The sequence below is a fragment of the Medicago truncatula genome, chromosome 3 (genome assembly GCF_003473485.1).
Source record: "Medicago truncatula cultivar Jemalong A17 chromosome 3, MtrunA17r5.0-ANR, whole genome shotgun sequence".
Classification (NCBI taxonomy): Eukaryota; Viridiplantae; Streptophyta; class Magnoliopsida; order Fabales; family Fabaceae; genus Medicago; species Medicago truncatula.
In genome coordinates, this window is record NC_053044.1 from 44,167,019 (window position 1) to 44,187,508 (window position 20,490).

The 20,490-nt window shown below is 29.7% G+C and overlaps 4 protein-coding genes across 4 annotated transcripts; 2 read left to right on the forward strand and 2 right to left on the reverse strand.

Moving 5' to 3' along the window:
• Nucleotides 1-1,536: 1,536 nt before the first annotated feature.
• LOC25489748 (probable indole-3-pyruvate monooxygenase YUCCA10) lies at nt 1,537-3,077 on the forward strand. Its single transcript, XM_039832089.1, has 3 exons — nt 1,537-2,159; nt 2,559-2,792; nt 3,060-3,077. Exons 1-3 carry the CDS (start codon nt 1,545-1,547, stop codon nt 3,075-3,077), a joined length of 867 nt encoding a protein of 288 aa, XP_039688023.1. The 5' UTR covers nt 1,537-1,544.
• Nucleotides 3,078-10,027: 6,950 nt separating this feature from the next.
• On the forward strand, nt 10,028-12,163 carry LOC25489749 (probable indole-3-pyruvate monooxygenase YUCCA10). Its single transcript, XM_013605905.2, has 4 exons — nt 10,028-10,677; nt 10,994-11,227; nt 11,500-11,625; nt 11,735-12,163. Exons 1-4 carry the CDS (start codon nt 10,063-10,065, stop codon nt 11,954-11,956), a joined length of 1,197 nt encoding a protein of 398 aa, XP_013461359.1. The 5' UTR covers nt 10,028-10,062; the 3' UTR covers nt 11,957-12,163.
• A 1,895-nt stretch (nt 12,164-14,058) lies between these two features.
• Nucleotides 14,059-15,159, reverse strand: LOC25489750 (uncharacterized). The gene has a single exon (XM_013605906.3). The coding sequence runs from the start codon at nt 15,102-15,104 to the stop codon at nt 14,121-14,123; it is 984 nt and encodes a 327-aa protein (XP_013461360.1). The 5' UTR covers nt 15,105-15,159; the 3' UTR covers nt 14,059-14,120.
• Nucleotides 15,160-17,549: 2,390 nt separating this feature from the next.
• Nucleotides 17,550-18,779, reverse strand: LOC25489751 (uncharacterized). The gene has a single exon (XM_013605907.3). It carries the CDS (start codon nt 18,704-18,706, stop codon nt 17,708-17,710), a length of 999 nt encoding a protein of 332 aa, XP_013461361.1. The 5' UTR covers nt 18,707-18,779; the 3' UTR covers nt 17,550-17,707.
• Between the last annotated feature and the right edge of the window lie 1,711 nt (nt 18,780-20,490).

The following is a 20,490-nucleotide window of genomic DNA, read 5'->3' on the forward strand; positions in this document are numbered from 1 at the left end:
AATGTAAAAATAATTAAGGCCTCTATTCAATGAATTGATATAACATTTGATTTTTTTAGAGGAAAAGAAATAATTGATATAACATGTTAATTGTTAATAAAATATTTTCACTTTTAACTACTCCCTCCGTCCCAAATTGTATGACGTTTTGGGCATTTCACACATATTAAGAAATGCAATTAATATTGTGTAGAAAAGAGATATTATGAGTTGTTTTACAAAATTATCCTTAATAAATAACATGGGAAAGATAAATGAAAGAATTGAAAGAAAAGAGAGTAATAAATAGTTAAGGTTATAATAGGAAAAGTAAAATTAATGTTACATTGATATTGTAAAGCGACATATAATTTGGGACAAATATTTTTTCTAAAGCGACATACAATTTGGGACGGAGGGAGTATTTCCTTAAAGATTCTAACCCTTGGTGCATTTTCCCGTACGTATCAGTTTCTGAGACATTGAACATATTAATCAAAGAGTTCTCTCTCCAAAACATGTCATAAAACTATCCTTGATTAAAAAAAATGTAAGAAAATATATCATTTAAAAAAAATATAGCATTTTTTAATGTTTGATTTGAACGATCTTAGATCAGGTATGTACTTTGTTCATTTTGAACGCGTGCTAATGGGATTTTTTTTCCTAAAAATATTTAGATTTTTATTTAAACAAAAACTTGAAACAAGCGTAGAAATGTATATTTTTACTATTGAGGTGCTAGACGTAAGAGTTTACCATTGCAAAGTTCAAATTCTTACCCTTGTAAAATGATCATTTATATCTATTAATTAATAAATAAAAAAGTATCAAAATATTTATTTTGTATCCTTTGAAAAGATATATTCTAATTAAAATATATATATTTTTAAATTATAGTAAGTAATTTACAGAACATTCCAAACAAACTAAATGCTAAAAAAGTTATTTGAATACATTTTTCCAAATATATAAATTGTACTTTTCAAAAAGAAAAACTTTACCTAATTAGTTGAAAGAAGGAAAAAATTACAATTAAATGGTGACGATGTACAACAAAAAAAAAAGATGACTGTTACAAAAAGTTATATAAAATTATGGGTTTGTCTAATACGAGCCTCTCAAAAATGATATTAGAACAAATTTTGGTTAAAATCATATAAAATTATGGGTTTTTACAGAAGAATGACTTCATTATTAGGTTGAATTTTTAACCAAATTAATATTAGAACAAATTTTGGTTAAATTATCATAATATATATGGTTCTTCTCGTTGCATTAATGCTTGACAATAGAGAAATTATTATTTTTTCAACAAAAAAACAGAATAATCTGTAAAAAGAAAAACAAAAAAAATTACTATTATTATTTTGGCCAAATTCATTGTATTTAATTAGTTGTTGACCAAAGAAAAAAATACTAAAATAAGGTTCACACTCTCCTGTATGCAACTAACTAAAGCATACGTAGGTGGCTATAAATTCAGGTGCAAACCACATAAAACATAAAACATCTTCCCTAGAAAAAAAATTACATAAAATAACATCTATAAGAAAAACAAAACCATGGAAGTTGAAATTCCTGTTGTGATTGTAGGTGCTGGGCCTGGTGGCTTAGCAACCTCAGCATGTCTTAACAAACATTCAATCTCAAACATTATCTTAGAGAAAGATGATTGTCATGCATCTCTTTGGAGGAAAAGAGCCTATGACCGTTTGAAACTTCACTTGGGCAAAGATTTTTGTAACCTACCTCACATGCCTTTCCCATCTGATTTCCCAACCTTTGTCCCTAGGGTTGATTTCCTTCGTTATTTGGACGATTATGTGACTCATATGAAGATCTGCATCCGGTACAACCGGTATGTCAATGATGCTTCTTTTGATGCCACTAATGGGAAATGGAGGGTTTGTGTGCATGATACTACATTGAATCTTGATGAAATTTATGTTGCTGATTATCTAGTTGTTGCAACTGGAGAAAACTGTGATCCTTACATTCCCATGATAAATGGGCTTGAAAGCTTTGAAGGTGAATACCTTCATTGCAGCAAATATCTGAATGGAAGGCCATGGTATGATAAAAATGTCTTGGTTGTTGGTAGTGGAAATTTTGGCATGGAGATCGCTTATGATGTCTCTACTTGGGGTGCAAATACCTCCATGGTTATAAGAAGTCCCGTAAGCCTTCTCTCTCTCTCTTCGAAAACCATAAAAAATTCGAGATAAAAATTATGAAATTAGTCTTTAATTTTGTCATCTCTAACGTCTAAAAACGGAATCAGAAATAAATTTTATTGTTTTTGTCACTAATTTTTATCAATAATTTAATTAATTTTTTAAACAATAGTGATAAGAGATTCTCAGTATTCACTCAATCAGTATATTGATAGAGTCTATTTTTTATGAGATCGATAAGCGTAAGAGACATTAAAATCAAACACATACATTTTTTTTTAAATATCAATTTTTAATAATGGTGTGAATAAATAAATTCAATTTCTTGGTTAGATTCAAATATACCAAATCATATATTTTTGTACGTTTGCCTTCTAAGAAATCCATATGTGGTTCATTTAGGTACATTATCTTACAAAGGAAATGGTGTACATTGGAATGTCTTTGCTGAAATACATAAGTATTGAAAAGATCGACAAGCTCATGGTGTTTATGAGCAAAATGGTGTACGGAGATATGTCTAAGTACGGCTTGGTAAGACCAAAGGATGGACCCTTTGCCATGAAAAAGAAGGGTGGTCGTACGCCTACCATTGATGTTGGTTGCGTCAAACAGATCAAGAAAGGCAAAGTTAAGGTATATACAATTAAGATTTAGATAATACATTTTAATCTTGTATTATATCTGGAATATTTTATCTAAGTTAATTGTAAAAATTGTTTATTTTGTTATTGTGTTGTTTAAGTCGTTTTATTTTATTGTTGTTGGTTTTGAAGTTGAGTCCATTGTTTTGTAAGATTTTTTTTTTTTTTTTTTGTGTACGGGTTTAGGGTTTACCAACAAAAAACAAATACACTTGTTTGAGATTTTACTGCATTTAAATGTGTGATTCATTTATCACAGAAAATTCAGATCCATTGATTTTACTCAAGAAATATTATGTATTCAGGTGTATCCAGCTATTTCAAGCATAAAAAAGGGCAAGATCATTGAGTTTGCTGATGGAAAAAGTGGTCAATTTGACGTCATAGTCTTTGCTACTGGATACAGAAGCAGCGTTCAGAAGTGGCTTAAGGTGCAATATAATATAATCTTATATAATATAATGTGTAATTAATTGCACCAAAATGTAGATTTGAATTAATAATTCATTACTCATTATGTGACATGCAAATATAATGCAGGATTACAAAGAGCTCTTCAATGAGAATGGAATGCCTAAAGCACGTTTTCCAGATCACTGGAAAGGGGAAAATGGAATCTATTGTGTTGGATTCTCACGAAATGGATTACAAGGCATTCATTTTGATGCTCTGAAAATTACAAATGATATCAGTTTTACTGTTAATGCAATGAAGCATCATGATGCTGATGCCAATGCTTGAATCAAGTTATTGGATGAATGAGTTTTTATCAGTAATATGTTAGTTGCACCCTGAAAGTATTATACTGCTTTAATTTAGGATTGAGGGTATAGGGATTGGAGAGACGTTTACTTCCAATATGTAGGTCATTGTTGGACCAAATTAAGTAACCAAATTAATGGTGTATTGTTTCTTTAGTCTCTACCCTCTTTATTGTTGTTCTTGATATGCATGTGATTTTATTTTACATTGCATTGCTAGATTATATTTAGATATGTTGTTATTGCTCGAGATTATTTTGATATTTTTTTAATCATAAATGTTACTATGTTAATTATTATGTTAGTTTTATCCTTACCAAGACGCTAACTCTAAACTATAACTCATCAACTCTTTTAATCCCTTAACTCATATCAGTTGATACCGTTTTGATTATTGCGTGTCACTGATACTTGCTTTAAGTTTAAGAAAATGTTAACAATTGCTCTTAGAGAATTGCTTAAGCAACTAAAAAGGGTAACTTTTGTCAAGAAATTAATGTAATTATTACGTTATTTTGACTTATATTTTCAAAACAAATTTTCTATTTGTGTATTCTTTAAAGAAGAGCACCGCTATATGCAGCGAATGTTTTTCATCCCGAATTATTCCGAGATACAGGTGTCCATCTTTTATAGGTTGGTTAAAATTGAAAACAATTTCTTAGCGGAATTCAGGGGTGTGCGTGCTTATAACAACCAATGGTAGTTTCTCGCTATGCTTCACGAAGCTGTTTCTCGGGATAAACAACATTTTTCTTTAAAGAATACTCTTAGAACACTCGTTAACTTACTACCCTATGAGATAGTTAAAATGTTATATGCCGTTTTTTTAAGCAAGAAACATGCGTGCATCATGTTGAATTCCCTCACTGTTGATCATATCTGCATTTCCTAATCGTTATTCTCTGAATCCTTCAACCTTTATCATGCAAATTAAGTTCGTCATCCCTAGTCAAAAAGTAATGATAGAAAAGGGAATGAAAACTAAATCATCGGAGGGAAAATAAGAACATCCGATGATGTCAGAGTATATATAATTTAAAAACAATAAATATGTCTCACTTGTTTAATGACCTTCTCCAACATCAAACTAATCAATAACGTGTCTCGATTTCAGAGTCTTGGAATAAGAAAGACATGTAAAGTGTGACTCAAGTAATCGTTAGGTGGGGAGCTCTCCCTTAACAGTGTAAAAGTTTTGCATGCAGAGTTTATTGATGTCTAAACAATATTTACTCAAAATCTATGACAAAAATTCGCAAAGTAAATTGATTTGTAAGCAATATAATCGGACATTTCATCCATTTAAAAATAAAAAATATTAAGGCATGTCCATGGACACTTTTTAATGATTTTAATTATCAGTTTTTATGTTCTCTTGAGCTTAACTTAGTTGATAATGATAATGTATAATATATATAAGGTTTGATATTCAAACTCCGACCACGACAAAAAAATATATCAGTGATGCTCGTTCGCCAACCTTTTAAAAATAGATAAATTTTGCATGTACCTATGTTTTACTAATAAACTATACGTCGTGTTCACTTTATCAACCACATCTATCAAATTTGCAATTTTACATTGAATTTTATTTTCATTCTTCTCAAACCAAATACACCAAGGAATTGAAGGCCAAGAAGTTTTCCACAATCTGTTCCAAACAGTAAGCTAGGTGGTCAATTTCAATGTAGGATTTGTTAACTGAATTAGAAAGATAGTAGTATTAATAAGCTTGTTAACATTCGATAAGGTTCTTTAAAAAAAAACATTTGATAAGGTTGGCTCTTTCAGAAAAAAAATTGACAGGGGTTGGTTACAAAAAATAAGTGTGCCCAACGATGTAATGATAAAGAAATAAATACTACCGATGTCTCAGTATATAAACACCAGTAATTTTATCTAAGAAAGGTTAGTAAGACTCTCTTTTAAACATATTTTTTAATATTCAATCTCCTATTAGTTTAAATCATTGTATGTCAACATTTTAAAAATTGAACCCACACAAAGTGATGAGTCATACATTAATTTCACCATATAAAAGAGTGAGTGCTAGAGAGAGTGTTGAAAAGTGAGTGTTGCTAACATTTCTCGTTAAGAAATGCAGTGAGTTATGTAAAAACTATGAGTTACTCCATCCAATTAAAAAGAGTTCTCTCTTTTCTCCTTCTCAAACCCTAGTCGTCACCACCTTTCTTCACCTTGATCTATCCAAGAGGGATGATTTATGATTAATTTGATCCAAAATCATCCATCCAAATTGTTTTTTTATCTTTTTTTTAGTTGAATAAGCGATTTGCACGTATTTTCAATCTTATTTCCTTTGTTTTTGCGATTTCGTCGTCTTTGCACGACTCTATTAGTTTTGATTTCATGTCTTTGTTCAGTGTGATTTTGATTTCTCATTATTTTGATTTCATGTTTTTGTGCAGTGTGATTTTGATTTTCCGTCTTAGTGCAGTGTTTATTAGATTCAGGTTGAGCAAGTGCATATTCTATCAATGATTTTGGTGTCGTCAATGTTGCAAATCCTGAGACATGAATATTTACTGAATATAGTTATATTTGTAGGCATATGTACTTTGCCGCTCCCTCAAAAAAAAAAAATGTACTTTGCCGTTTTATGCTCCTAACATTGATGGTGTGAGTTTGTTCACAAATTCATCCATTTTATTTTTTAGCGGTTTTGAATTTGTATTGAATCAATGCATTCTATCAATATAAGTTACTCCATCCATATCAAATTACTTGACTTATTTGCACAAAAAAAAAAAAAAAAATCCTAATCTAACGGACTCATTTTAATTTTCAATACATCACTAATTATATTTTTTTTAACTGTATCCCTTAATTAATACTAATTGCATCACTCTGAATTCAATATTTATCAATTTTATATTTATTGTATGAGAAATTTTAATATAGACCACCTTCATAAGTGGTCCACCATGGATTTACACTTAAAAATGTTAAAACTTCAACAACAGTAGACGTCTTTTTTTTTTTTTTTTTTATAGTAGTAAATATTACTGGTTTTCTTCATTTTTACAATTGAAATAATGATTAATTGATACTAGTTTGATAAAAACAACAAAAACTAAATATGTAGTTCGTATTAAGTCGGACATCAATTTAGTTACCATCTTAGCTATAAATATGAGAAGGGTTGTGAATTTTATCTATGATAGTATCATCGACCGTCGTTAGAATTACAGATGATTTCAAATACCGATCCAGGGTAGACCACTTCATAAGTGGTCTACCAAAGCAATTTTCTTTATGGCAAACACACCATCGAAACAACTCGTTAGCATTTACCTTAAATATATTAGTCGCTCCATTTCCAAATGAACGTCGTTTAAGGTTTTTACACACATATTAAGAAATGCATTAATTTAAAGACGGGTTAATAGTGTTTCTCACCCTTGTAATATATGTTATTTCCGGTTTTCGCCCCTATAAATTTTTTTGTTTGATTAGCTCCCTCGTAAAAATTTTATTTTTCGGAAAACACCCTTAATAGGCCATTCAAAAACCAAAATTTCTTGAAAAAAAATTCTGAAAGTAGCCTATTACGGGTGTTTTTCAGAAAAAAAAATATATTTTACAAGGGTGCAAATCAAACCGAAAATTTTATAGGGACGAAAACCGAAAATAACATATATTACAGGGGTGAAAAACACTATTAACCCTTTAAAGAAATAGAGATGTTATTTTACCAAATTATCTTAATCAACTATTGGTTTGTTTTCATTAAAGAAAAAAAGAAAATATTTTGGAAGAGGTGTATATAATATTTTTGAAGGATATAATTGAAAAGAAAAAATTATTATTACATTGGGTTAATAGTACTTTTCACCCCTGTAATATTGACCATTTTCAGTTTTCACCCCTATAAAATTTTCGGTTTGATTTGGATCCTTGTGAATTTTTTTTTCTTCGGAAAACACCCCTCCTCCATCCAACTCATCAAATGCGCATATGTGGCGCAGACTTGTTTTTTTTTTTAATTTTTATTTATTTTTAATTGTCTACATCATATTTTATTTTTTAAAATATTTGAAAATTAATTTTCAAAAATAAAAAAAATCAGAAAAATATTCAGTTTATTTTCCAAAAAAAAATTAAAAATCGAAAAAAATAGTTTTTTTTTTCTTCAAATATTAAAAAAATCAGAAAAAATATTCGATTTTTTTTTAAAAGATTATGGAGTTTAATTTTCAAAATAAAAAAAAGTTAAAATAGAAAAAACAAATTTGAAATTTAAAAAAAAAAGTCATATTTTTTTCCCGAAAAAAAACAGCTTTAAAATTTTTTATTTTTAAAAATCTGGATACAAATTTTTAAAAATTTTTAGAAAAAATTCATTTTTTTTTTTTTTGAAAATTTTACTCCAGATTTTTATAAAATCATTTTCTAATTTAAACAAAAAATAAAAAATTTGGAAAATATTTTTTGTAATAAAAAAAAATTCTTAGAAAAATAAAATTAATTATATAGTCAGCACGCCACATAAGCATATATGCACAGTCAGCATGCCGCACAATGTACCACGTCAGCAAATATGCACAGTCATATGGCGAGGGGTGTTTTCCAGAAGAAAAAAAAAGTTTTACAAAGATGCAAATCAAACCGAAAATTTTATAGGGGCGAAAACAAGAAATAGCCTATATTACAGGGGTGAAAAACACTATTAATCCTATTACATTTGAAACTGAAAGTGACATTTATTTTGCCTAAAACGACATTCATTTTTAAACGGATGGACATCAATATTTGTTTTTAATATATATTTTCTCGAAGGAAAGTGTTTATAAAAATTTATTTTTTATTTTTTTATTATTATTTTTACTTCAAAAAAAATATTTTTTCTTTTTTGGTCTAAAATGTATTTTTTTTTTCTTTAACACGGTCAATTTATAGGTTTAAAAATATATACTGATTTAATTTTATCTAAAAAATATTTGCCTAAAACTTCAAGATACCAACCAATTTTTTTTAACGATTTGACTGAGATGCTCCGTACGTAACACACAATCTTCTTGATGGTCATTGGACTTATTGCATTTTAAATATGTATTTATGGGCGGATTTAATACTTTTTGTAGTTTATTCCCTTCGGGGGACTAGTATATCCTTTGTACTTAATTATGTTTATTAACAAATATATTCCTTTGAAGTCAATTTGTTTTTGTTTTTTTGGGTATGTACATTTTATTTTATTTTAAGCAGGGTATGTACATTGTCTTACAGAAAATGTAAAAATAATTAAGGCCTCTATTCAATGAATTGATATAACATTCTTTAAAAAAGAAAATAATTGATTTTTTTTTTTAGAGTAAAAGAAATAACTGATATAATATGTTAATTTTTAATAAAATATTTTCACTTTTAATTATTTGATTAACCCTTGGTGCATTTTCCCGTACGTGTCACTTTCTGATACATTGAACATATTGATCAAAGAGTTATCTCTCCAAAACATGCCATAAAAATATCCTTGATTAAAAAAAGGTATGAAAATATATCATTTAAAAAAAATATATAGCATTTTTTAATGATTGATTTGAACGATCTAACATCAGATATGACCTTTGTTCATTTTCATTTTGAACCCGTGCTCACAGGATATATTTTTCTTAAAATATTTAGATTTTTATTTAAACTAAAACTTAAAACAAGTGTAGAAATGTATATTTTTACCATTGTCCTAGGCGTAAGAGTTTAACCTTGTAAAGTTCAAATTCTTACTGTTGTAAAACGGTCATTTTAATTAATAAATATAAATGTCAAAATACTTATCTTGTATTCTTTAAAAAGATATTCTAATTAAAATATATATATTTTTAAATTATAGTAATTAATTTACAGAACATTCCAAAAAAATTAACGCTAAAAAAAATATTTTAATGCATTGTTCCAAATATAAAGATTCTACTTTTCAAAAAGTAAAACTTTACCTAATTAGTCAAAAGAAAAAAAAAATCAATTAATTGGTGACGATGTAAAACAAAAAAGAAGGTGACTGTTACAAAACAACTCAAAGTAATGTAAAATTATGGGTTTGTCTAATACGAGTCTGTCAAAAATGATTTAAAGATTGACCTTCACCGTTTTTACAGAAGAATGACTTTATTATTAGGTTTATTTTTTTTAACCAAATTCATATTAGACACATCTTAAAACAAATTTTGGTTAAAATCATATATATATAGTTCTTCTCGTTGCATTAATGCTTGACAATAGAGAAATTATTATTTTTTTCAACAAAAAAACAGAATAAATTTTATTATTATTATTTTGGTCAAATTCACTGTATTTAATTAGTTGTCGACCAAAGAATAGAAAATGAAAAGACTAAAATAAGGTTCACACTCTCCTGTATGCAACTAACTAAAGCATACGTACGTGGCTATAAATTTAGGTGCAAACCACATAAACCATAAAATATCTTCCTTAAAAAAAACCACATAAAATAACATCAATAAGAAAAACCAAACCATGGAAGTTGAAATTCCTGTTGTGATTGTAGGTGCTGGGCCTGGTGGCCTAGCAACCTCAGCATGTCTTAACAAACATTCAATCTCAAACATTATCTTAGAGAAAGATGATTGTCATGCATCTCTTTGGAGGAAAAGAGCCTATGACCGTTTGAAACTTCACTTGGGCAAAGATTTTTGTAACCTACCTCACATGCCTTTCCCATCTGATTTCCCAACCTTTGTCCCTAGGGTTGATTTCCTTCGTTATTTGGACGATTATGTGACTCAAATGAAGATATGCATCCAGTACAACCGGTATGTCAATGATGCTTCTTTTGATGTCACTGATGGGAAATGGAGGGTTTGTGTGCATGATACTACATTGAATGTTAATGAGATTTATGTTGCTGATTATCTAATTGTTGCAACTGGAGAAAACTGTGATCCTTACATTCCCATGATAAATGGGCTTGAAAGCTTTGAAGGTGAATATCTTCATTGCAGCAAATATCTGAATGGAAGGCTGTGGTATGATAAAAATGTCTTGGTTGTTGGTAGTGGAAATTCTGGCATGGAGATTGCTTATGATGTCTCTACTTGGGGTGCAAATACCTCCATGGTTATAAGAAGTCCCGTAAGCCTTCTCTCTCTCTTCGAAAACCATAAAAAATTCGAGATAAAAATTATGAAATTAGTCTTTAATTTTGTCATCTCTAACGTCTAAAGACGGAATCAAAAATAAACTTTATTGTTTTTGTCACTAATTTTTATCAACAATTCAATTTATTTTTTTTACCAATAGTGATCAGAGATTCTCTGTATTTACTCAATCAGTATATTGATAAAGTCTATTTTTTGTGAGATCGATAAGTGTAAGAGACAACAAAATATACCAAATCATATGTTTTTGTATGTTTGCCTTCTAAGAAATCTGTATGTGGTTCATTTAGGTACATTATCTTACAAAGGAAATGGTGTACATTGGAATGTCTTTGCTGAAATACATAAGTATTGAAAAGATCGACAAGCTTATGGTGTTTATGAGCAAAATGGTGAATGGAGATATGTCTAAGTACGGCTTGGTCAGACCAAAGGATGGACCCTTTGCCATGAAAAAGAAGGGTGGCCGTACGCCTACCATTGATGTTGGCTGCGTCAAACAGATCAAGAAAGGCAAAGTTAAGGTATATACAATCAAGATTTAGATAATACATTTTAATATTGTATTATATCTGGAATGTTTTATCTAAGTTAATGGTAAAAATTGTTTATTTTTTTATTGTGTTGTTTAAGTCGTTTTAATTTATTGTTGTTGGTTTTGAAGTTGAGTCCATTGTTTTGTAAGATGATCATTTTTGTGTACTTGTTTGAGATTTTACTGCGTTTAAATGTGTGATTCTTTTATCACAGAAAATTCAGATCCATTGATTTTACTCAAAAAATATTATGTATTCAGGTGTACCCCGCTATTTCAAGCATAAAAAAGGGTAAGATCATTGAGTTTGCTGATGGAAAAAGGGGTCAATTTGACGTCATAGTCTTTGCTACTGGATACAGAAGCAGCGTTCAGAAGTGGCTTAAGGTGCAATATAATATAATCTTATATAATATAATGTGTAATTAATTGCACCAAAATGTAGATTTGAATTAATAATTCATTATTCATTATTTGACATGCAAATATAATGCAGGATTACAAAGAGCTGTTCAATGAGAATGGAATGCCTAAAGCACGTTTTCCAGATCACTGGAAAGGAGAAAATGGAATCTATTGTGCTGGATTCTCACAAAATGGATTACAAGGCATTCATTTTGATGCTCTGAAAATTGCAAATGATATCAGTTTCACTGTTAATGCAATGAAGCATCATGATGCTGAGGCCAATGCTGAAATCAAGTTATTGGATGAATGAGTTTTTATCACCTGAAAGTATTATACTACTTGTACTTTCTGCTGCTGGTTTACTTTTAAGTGTATGATTAAGTTATAGTTCTTTGGAAATTTGGTGCATGCATGAGTCATATGGTTTAGATTTATATGAAAGACAATCAAATGTGTCTAAGTTATGTCATGAAATAAAACGACTGTATTGTATCGAAAAAAAATGAATGTACTTTTCGTCTCAAAAATCAAATAAATGTAGTTTGTTTTATGTTCCTGTGCCCGTTTTTTTTTTTTTTTCTTTTTCTTTCCTACGTGCTCAAACTCTTGTTTTTAATTCAATGCTTTTGCCCATAAAAAAGAGAAATATGTGAAAATGGTAAATCAATTGTGAATTTACTATATAAGTGATCATAATACATCGTATCTAACTTTTTGAGATTTACACAAAAGAATTTTGAACGTAACTTTTAGAAATAATGACGCTTTTAATTTACAAATATATAATAAAATGTTCATTCACTTAATACCCAATCTTTAATAAAAAAAAAAATATAATCGGTCTTGAAAATGGTTTTTGACCAAGATAAACAAAGGTTACTGTCTCTTTTATGAATGTGTTGACTCAATTAGTTGAAAGGTATCTTATGTATTTGTGATACTCCTTTTTTCCTTGCGTATTTGTCGGTGTATAGACCGAGTACCTCTTGTACGCTTAATTTACTCTTGAATGAAAATCTTATAACCAATTAATTAGAGACAAATATATGTCTCCATTGCGGTTTATATAATAAATTATAGCATAAAATATGGTTTTAGTCCTTGCAAATATTCCTCGATTTGGTTTTAGTCTATGTAATATTTTTTATAGTTTTTTGTCCCTGCAAAATATTAAATGTTTACAAAATCTGTCACTTTGAATTATCACCTTATTTGCTTCCTTCTAGATAATTATGTTCCCTTTAATATTTTTTTTTTCTAAATAAATGTTCCCTTTAATATTTATTTTCTCAAATAATTCTAAAACATATATAAACAAAAAATAGATTTTTTTTTTTTTTTTTGACAAATCGTACATTAGATAAAAGAAAAACTAATCTACCCTTGTTTGGATTTGACACATTTTTTTTTTTTTTTTATCAAAACATTAACTTATAATTTAATTCCTAAGTTATAAACATTGATTTCATGTTTGGATTAGTTCCTTAAAAAAAAAAAAGTTTGGATTAGACTCTTTTGTAAAATATCTTATATTACACAGTGAAAAACATTTGTCTCATGAATGACCATTTTTTTTTGTAGTGATTAGAGTTCACACATTTTAAATGTGGAGAAGTGAGGTGTCTAAGGTTCGAACCCCAGCCTCCGCATATAACATGCAATATCCCTACCAACTGAGTTAAGCTCTCGGGGATTGAATGACCATCTTTTAACTAAGTGATTAGGGACAAGTTAAATTTGTCTCTAATAATTTTTTTTTTAAACTATTTAAACTTTTATGTGATAAGTAATAATCAAAAATATTATAACCTTCTTTAAAAAAACAATATTATAACCTTTATCATACTTTTAATTAATAGAAATCAAATTTTTTTTTTTGAGGGAAGAAATCAAAATGTTATTATTTCATAAAATAAATACTAAATGTTTCAAAAAACAGTCAATTGGAATTATCACCATGCATATTTGCTTTTTTTTTTTTTGACAAGATTGACCCATTAGGGTTGTTTGTATTACTTGGGTTTCTTTTTCACACTTGATATTGTTCCGACTGAACGCCTTTATCCTTCAATATATAGCTCATATACTCTCCATGATAAACTTCAAGATAATCGAACAAAGCAGAATTGTTAATACTCTAATGATGGTAAGACTTGCAAACAAAACAAAAGCACCATTTAGATAACTAGTCCAAACAAAAAAAATGTGATAACAACAAGTAACATATATATTATTCTTGTACAACCAACTTTGTAAACAAAAATTGTATCCTAATGACTTGACAATATATCTATGACTGTATATGAAGTTTGTAACTAATTTAACTCGCAACATTTATTGAAAGTCTACATGAAAACATACATTTAGTGCATGCATTTTACATCTTTAATTTATTATATATTGTATCTTCTTTTATATCTATCACACACATACATAATGATACATATATATTTCTAATTATGGAACCAAAGACATTAAACCACAACTACATACTCTCCTTGATGCACTTTCACGTGTTCCAATGAAGGAGAGCACTTGTCGATGCTTTCATTTTGGTAGGACTTGCAAACAAAATAGAGCACAGTTTGCATAATAAGAATCAACAAGAACAAATGAGACAAAAATAAGAAACATACAAACCCAATTGTTATTCTGCTCATCAAGCTCAGTTCAAACCACTTCCATCCATTCACAACCAACATCCCAAACAAAAACCGTATCACAAAGAAGCAAAAATTGAATTGCAAAGTGATGAATATGGACAAACCCATCTTCCCTTTTATCAATTCCTTACTTTTCATCATTGCTTCAAATCCATATGAATCTTCTAACACGGTTACAACATTAGCCAATTGCCAAACAACATTAAGGTATACAAGTCCAACAAAATATAAGATTCCTATGATGATAAAACCGGCAACTGATCCACCATTTCGTACACCGAATGTAAGCGCAAATATAATCGCAATCACCATTGCTATAATGTTGTAAAAGAAACCGGCTGTAAGAGTGCACAAAAAAGTGACCATAAGTCTTTTTGAAAGGTTTGTGATAACACTCATGACTTTGTTGAAGGCTATGTCTTTGTTGCCGGTGTAGATGGAAGCGACGGTGTAAACAATAGCGGAGGTGGAGAAGAGATAGAGGCTAAAGATGAGAATGAAATATGCAATCTTGATGAGAAAGAAAATGGCCCATTCTTTGGTGATGATTTCAGTGAGATTTTGAGGTTGGGCTGTGTCAAGATGGTGATTGGTCATTTGATTTGAGTGGTGTAAAATCTTCCCTAAGACGAAATCGCTTAGTTCTATTTGAATAAGAAAATTGAAGGTGAGAGGAATGATGAGAATTAAGGTAATTTGGCTTAATAGCTTCCTCCATGAAAACATTAATTTGTAAGACTCTTTGTACACGCCGAAGAGGCCAAGAAACTGCATCTTTTCTTGCTCAATTGCCATATGGTTCCTTAATTAGTCAAGAGAGCTAGGTGGGAAGGAAAATGTATGTATGGGATTAGGTTATATTACAAGTGAATGTGAAGAAGATAATGCAGAAACATGTACATATATACAAAAAATAATCGATATCAACTATGATTTTAAAAAATTAATTAGTTTGGACTTTCCATGTGGACATTCGCATGACTCCAAAATTAAAATAAATCAACTGCCAATTGTTAAATTAAACCAATGGATGTTTTGTTTCTACTAATGATAGTTTGATAGGTAATGACAAATAGTATTTACAAGCAAAAATATAAATTATAAGTAAAAGAATGTTTTTACAAATTAGAGTCGTTTAAGACCTAAAAGAGTACATATAGATCATTTTAGGTGGTATGTACCACTTGTACATCCATATACAATTGTTACATGTGTTTATATGGTCCCCAAATACAAAAAAAAATCACATTCATACACTCTCACACATTCTCACATAGGAGTGATACATAGTGTGTATGAAAAAAAATGTGTCCATGAAACATTATCCGACCTAAAACTACACATGAATTTTTCAAGGAAATTAAACACTTAAAAAAAAATGCTTGTCACCGTTAACAATAGAAACTCGCTGAAAAAAAGAGTATAGAGGGAAGGAAAAGGAGTTTAGGATTTCAATAACGTGTCACAGTCAACTATTGTACGCATGCCAATACACAACTTTGACTATTAGTATCTTTAAATTTTGAAAATATTCAATGTGACAAATCAAACAACATGTTACGATGCTAACATGTGTATTTATATATGGACACTCTTTAAGGATCATAAATGTAGAAAGTATTTCCCTTTATATATTAGTTAAAAAAATATGATCAAAGTAAGTTATGTGAATAGTGCGTAGTAAAACTGCGATATGTATTTTGAAACTGAGGGACTCATCAAACTCACATTGCATTAACCTCAAACAGTCAAGTCTGTCACTAAAAAACAATTTTTATTTAATGAAATGCATTTTCTAATATTTATTATGTTCTCTTTTTTTAATTAATTTTATTTATCTTTTTCATATCATTAATCAAATCAAAGATTGGTTTCATAAAGTGATTTATAATTTTATTTTATTTTTCTATAGGATCGTCAGTATTAGAACATCTTATATCAAGATTTATTTTTGGTCATAAATAGAGTTGAACCGGTCATGATCAATCAAGTTAAGACCAAGGAGGCAAGGACAAATTTTATAAGCATTGTTGATAGGATAATGGCATATTCGAAGTTTCCATGAACCCGACGATGTCTCCGAAAAAGCGAAGACTTCAGTTTTGGCATGGAATTATTGGAAGAGAAAGAAAGACCAAGGATTCAAGACAAGTTTCACATAAGGTCAACAATTTTTTTGTTACAACATAAGGCCAAGAATGAATCAACATCTCAACTAAATTATTAAATAACGTCCTCTTTAAATCTATCATGCTTCTAACCATTTTTCTTCTTAATAAATCCTCTTTTGTTCCCTTCCCATGATCACCATAGTTAACAACGGCAAATGCCTTTAGCACGTTGATTAAAGTTCTAAAATAAATAAATTTATATTAAAAAAGTGATGTAATTATTGTTAAGGTAAAGATAAAAATTTATATTTTTATGACAAAGTTTTAATTAAAGGATTTCATAACAAATTCCCATAAAACACTTGTTAGAAAGACCCTTAAATTGTTATTGATTTCAACATGGAACAAGTCTTTTACCATCGTAAGACGATGGATAAAAGTCTTAGGCATACTCACTTAATTAAAGGAAAATTATATAATCAATTATTTGATTGTTTTTTAAATAACTAAAAAAATGTGTGATAATTGGACACTGATTAATGATAACAAAAAAGAAAGTTATAAATTGTAAAAGACATCTTTCTAACTTGTTTAGCTCAGTTGATTGGTATGGACAACACATAAAATATGCAAGGTTTAAGATTTGGGATTGAAACCCCGACCACCACCAAAAAATATTGATTACATAATTTTTAATATAATAACAACTATATTTGCTTCTTAACCCGTGTCCGGTGTACCGGTTAACATTTTCTTTTAAAGAATAAAAGGTAAAATTAGTATTATTTTTTTTTGGCATTTTTTATGAATAAGATTTAGTTATTATAATTATAAATGATAAAAAATAATATTTTTCCTCAAAAAACAACTTATTTAATTATTAATTTAAAGAGTGTGTGTACCGGTACACTCAAATATATTGAGTGTACAATAAAATTTGCCTTTTTGTTATTGTGCCTATGAAATTTATGTATGGTCTCGTAAGCATATTAGAATAATCCTTCAACATGTTAATATTATATTTACATATATCGGTATCTACGCCTGTGTTTTAGAAGGCAATTTAGAATATCAGAATGTTTTGTTCTAAAATGCCCTTATACAAATTAACAACAACCAATTACCAAAGTCAACGTGAACCAAACTCGAAGGATTCATTAAGAATATATGGTTACAGATAATCCTCGTAAATAATTCACCATTACTCATACATATCTGCTTGAATTATTCAATAAATTTCATAAAACAATAATTCACTTTTTTTTTTTTTTTTTTTATCAACCTACATCACACATGGTAATTCTCCAGCTGAACATCTTTATCCTTCAAAGGCTCATACTCTCCATGATAAACTTCAAGATGATCAGACAAAGCAGACTTGTCAATACTTTGATGATGATAAGACTTACAAACAAAATAAAGAACCGTTTGGATAACAAGCCCAAACAAAAACAAATGTGACAACAACACAAAACATAGTATTCCATATGCTGTTCTGTCCACCAAAGTCAACCCCCAAGCTTTCACAACCAACTTTGTAAACAAAAATTGTATCCCAAAAAATGAAACATTAAGCTTCAAAAATATAAGTGTTGACAAACCAATTTTCCCCTTTATCAAATTATTACTCTTCATCATGGCCTTAAATCCATATGAGTCTTCTAAAACGGTAACAACACTAGCTAATTGCCAAATTATTGTAAGATACAAAATCCCAACAAAGTATAAGATTCCAATAATAACTAAAATTGCAACACCCCCACTCTTATAATTAATTGAAAGTGCCCAAATAATGAAAACTAGTATTGCCAAAGTATTATACACAAAAAATGCAAAAAATGTGCATAAGAAAGTGACCATGAGTCTCTTCCAAACCTTTGGTACAACACCGAAGACCCTTTTGAATGTTACCTCTCTTGCAGTATAAATAGATGCTATTGTATAAACCACTGCAGAGGTTGATAGCAAAGAGAAGATTAGAAGAGAAGTGAAGTAAACAAGTTTAAAGAGCAAGAAAGTGGTCCATTCGGAAGTGATTATGTCGGAAAGTTTTTGGTATTGAGGTGTGCCTTGTTGTGTTTCCAAAATTTCATTTGTGTTGTTCATAATCTTTCTGAAGAGGATGTTGGATATTTGTATGTGAATAAGGAAGATGAAGGAAAGAGGGAGGATGAGAGTTAAGGTGATTTGGCTGAAGATTTTCCTCCATGAAATTATGATCTTGTAGGATTCTTTGTAGATTCCAAAGAGTCCTAGAAATTGCATCTCTTCTTGTTCTCTATCCATGGTTTTGTTTTTCTTCAATGGCTACCTATGTTTTGGCTTAACAATAATGTATCTAATGTTTGTGATGATAGGATTATAATGTAAGCAAATTTGACTCTGTTTTATTTTTATATTATGCCCCAAACTACCCCCTACTTATAAAATCAATATGATATTTATTAAAAATTATAGTTTAATTTTGTAACAACAAGAAAATTTATGGTCAACGGCTATCTTCTTATGATAATGTCTATTATAAGTTTAATTTTGATTGGTTGAAGGATTAAATATCGATCTTATATTTGCACTTGCAATGAAAATAAATATGTATACTAGTCCATTTTGTGGAAGCCAAGCCAAGTCAAACAACTAAAATGACCAAATCAAGGGAATGGGAAATATTCCAAACATTGATTATAACGAACATGCTGTATGCTGTGCTGGGAGAATATTTCATTCCTTTTCTTGGATAGACCACTTGCCACGTTGAATTAAAACCTACATTCTGCAACCTTTCAATCAAAAGTCCCTAGTTTATTCTCTCAATCTTATTTTATTTTTTTCTTGGGACAGGAAAAATAGAGGGAAAGTCTTTGGAGGGTTGAAATTAGAGGGTCAAGAAAAAAGTTTTTTTTTTAAAATTTTTTTTTAGGTTAAATTGTTCTTTTGATCCTTAACTATTTTTTGTTGGCATATTTAATGTTTCATAATTTTCTATAAAGTTATATTTGTAAAAATAAAAAGAGTTTTAATAATTAATGACTACTTTCCTTGGAGCGACTGTAGGCTAGAATCCTAGCTATATATGGTGTCGCATCCATAGTATTCAAAATTTAATACGCAAGGGTGCCCGAAGGTGTATTGGTACATGTTTTAGTATACTGATCACCCTTGGTTGTCAAGTGGGGGTACGATCTCGACCCAATAAACAGGGAGAGCACAGTTTCGTATAAGCTTTGTCCGTGATTTGATTGATCTTATAAATAATACATGGAAACAATCCCTTACCGATTATCTATTTGATCTGACTACTCCTATTAGGATTCTTAATACTCTGTTATTTCCCTAAGTGACAAACGATGTTCTAAGCTGAAGTGGTGATCATAATGGCAAATATTCAATTTGCAACGCTTATTATATCTACACTGAGACCATCAGAGTGACTTCTTATTTGTGTAGGCCGAGTCATTGGAATTCAATTTGGAAAATCAAAGCTCCATCTAAAGTTAAAATGTCTGGATAGTGTGTCATGAATGCTTCCCTACGAGGGCACACCTTCTTAGTAGAGGGCTCTCATGCCCCGCATATTGTGTTGTTTGTAACGAGAGTGTGGAGGATTCGGTACACTCATTGTTTACTTGTCCCAGAGCGATCCAGGTTTGGCAATCCGTACATCTATGGGATTTTGTGCATCAAGAAGTCAATGAGCATGATAGTCGCCATTATATTTAAGTTATTACAGACACTCTGCACTACAATGCAACCTCTTTGCCATAATGCTCTGGAGCTTATGTGGAAACGTCACAATTTAATGCTTTGGCAGCAAGTTGATGAAACCACAACTCAAGTTGCAGAATGCGCCAAGCAAGTGTTAGATGATTGGATATTAGCACAACTGTAGTAACAACATGCTTGACACCTTTGATGCCTTACGGTGTATACTCCCATTGATATCCAATGCCAGCGCCCAGCTCCAGGTAGATTAAAATGTAATATTAACGCATCTTTCTCTCAATCTCTTATGTGTATTCGGGATTTGGATGGTGGTTATGTGCTGGCAAAAACCATGTGTTTTACGCCGTTAT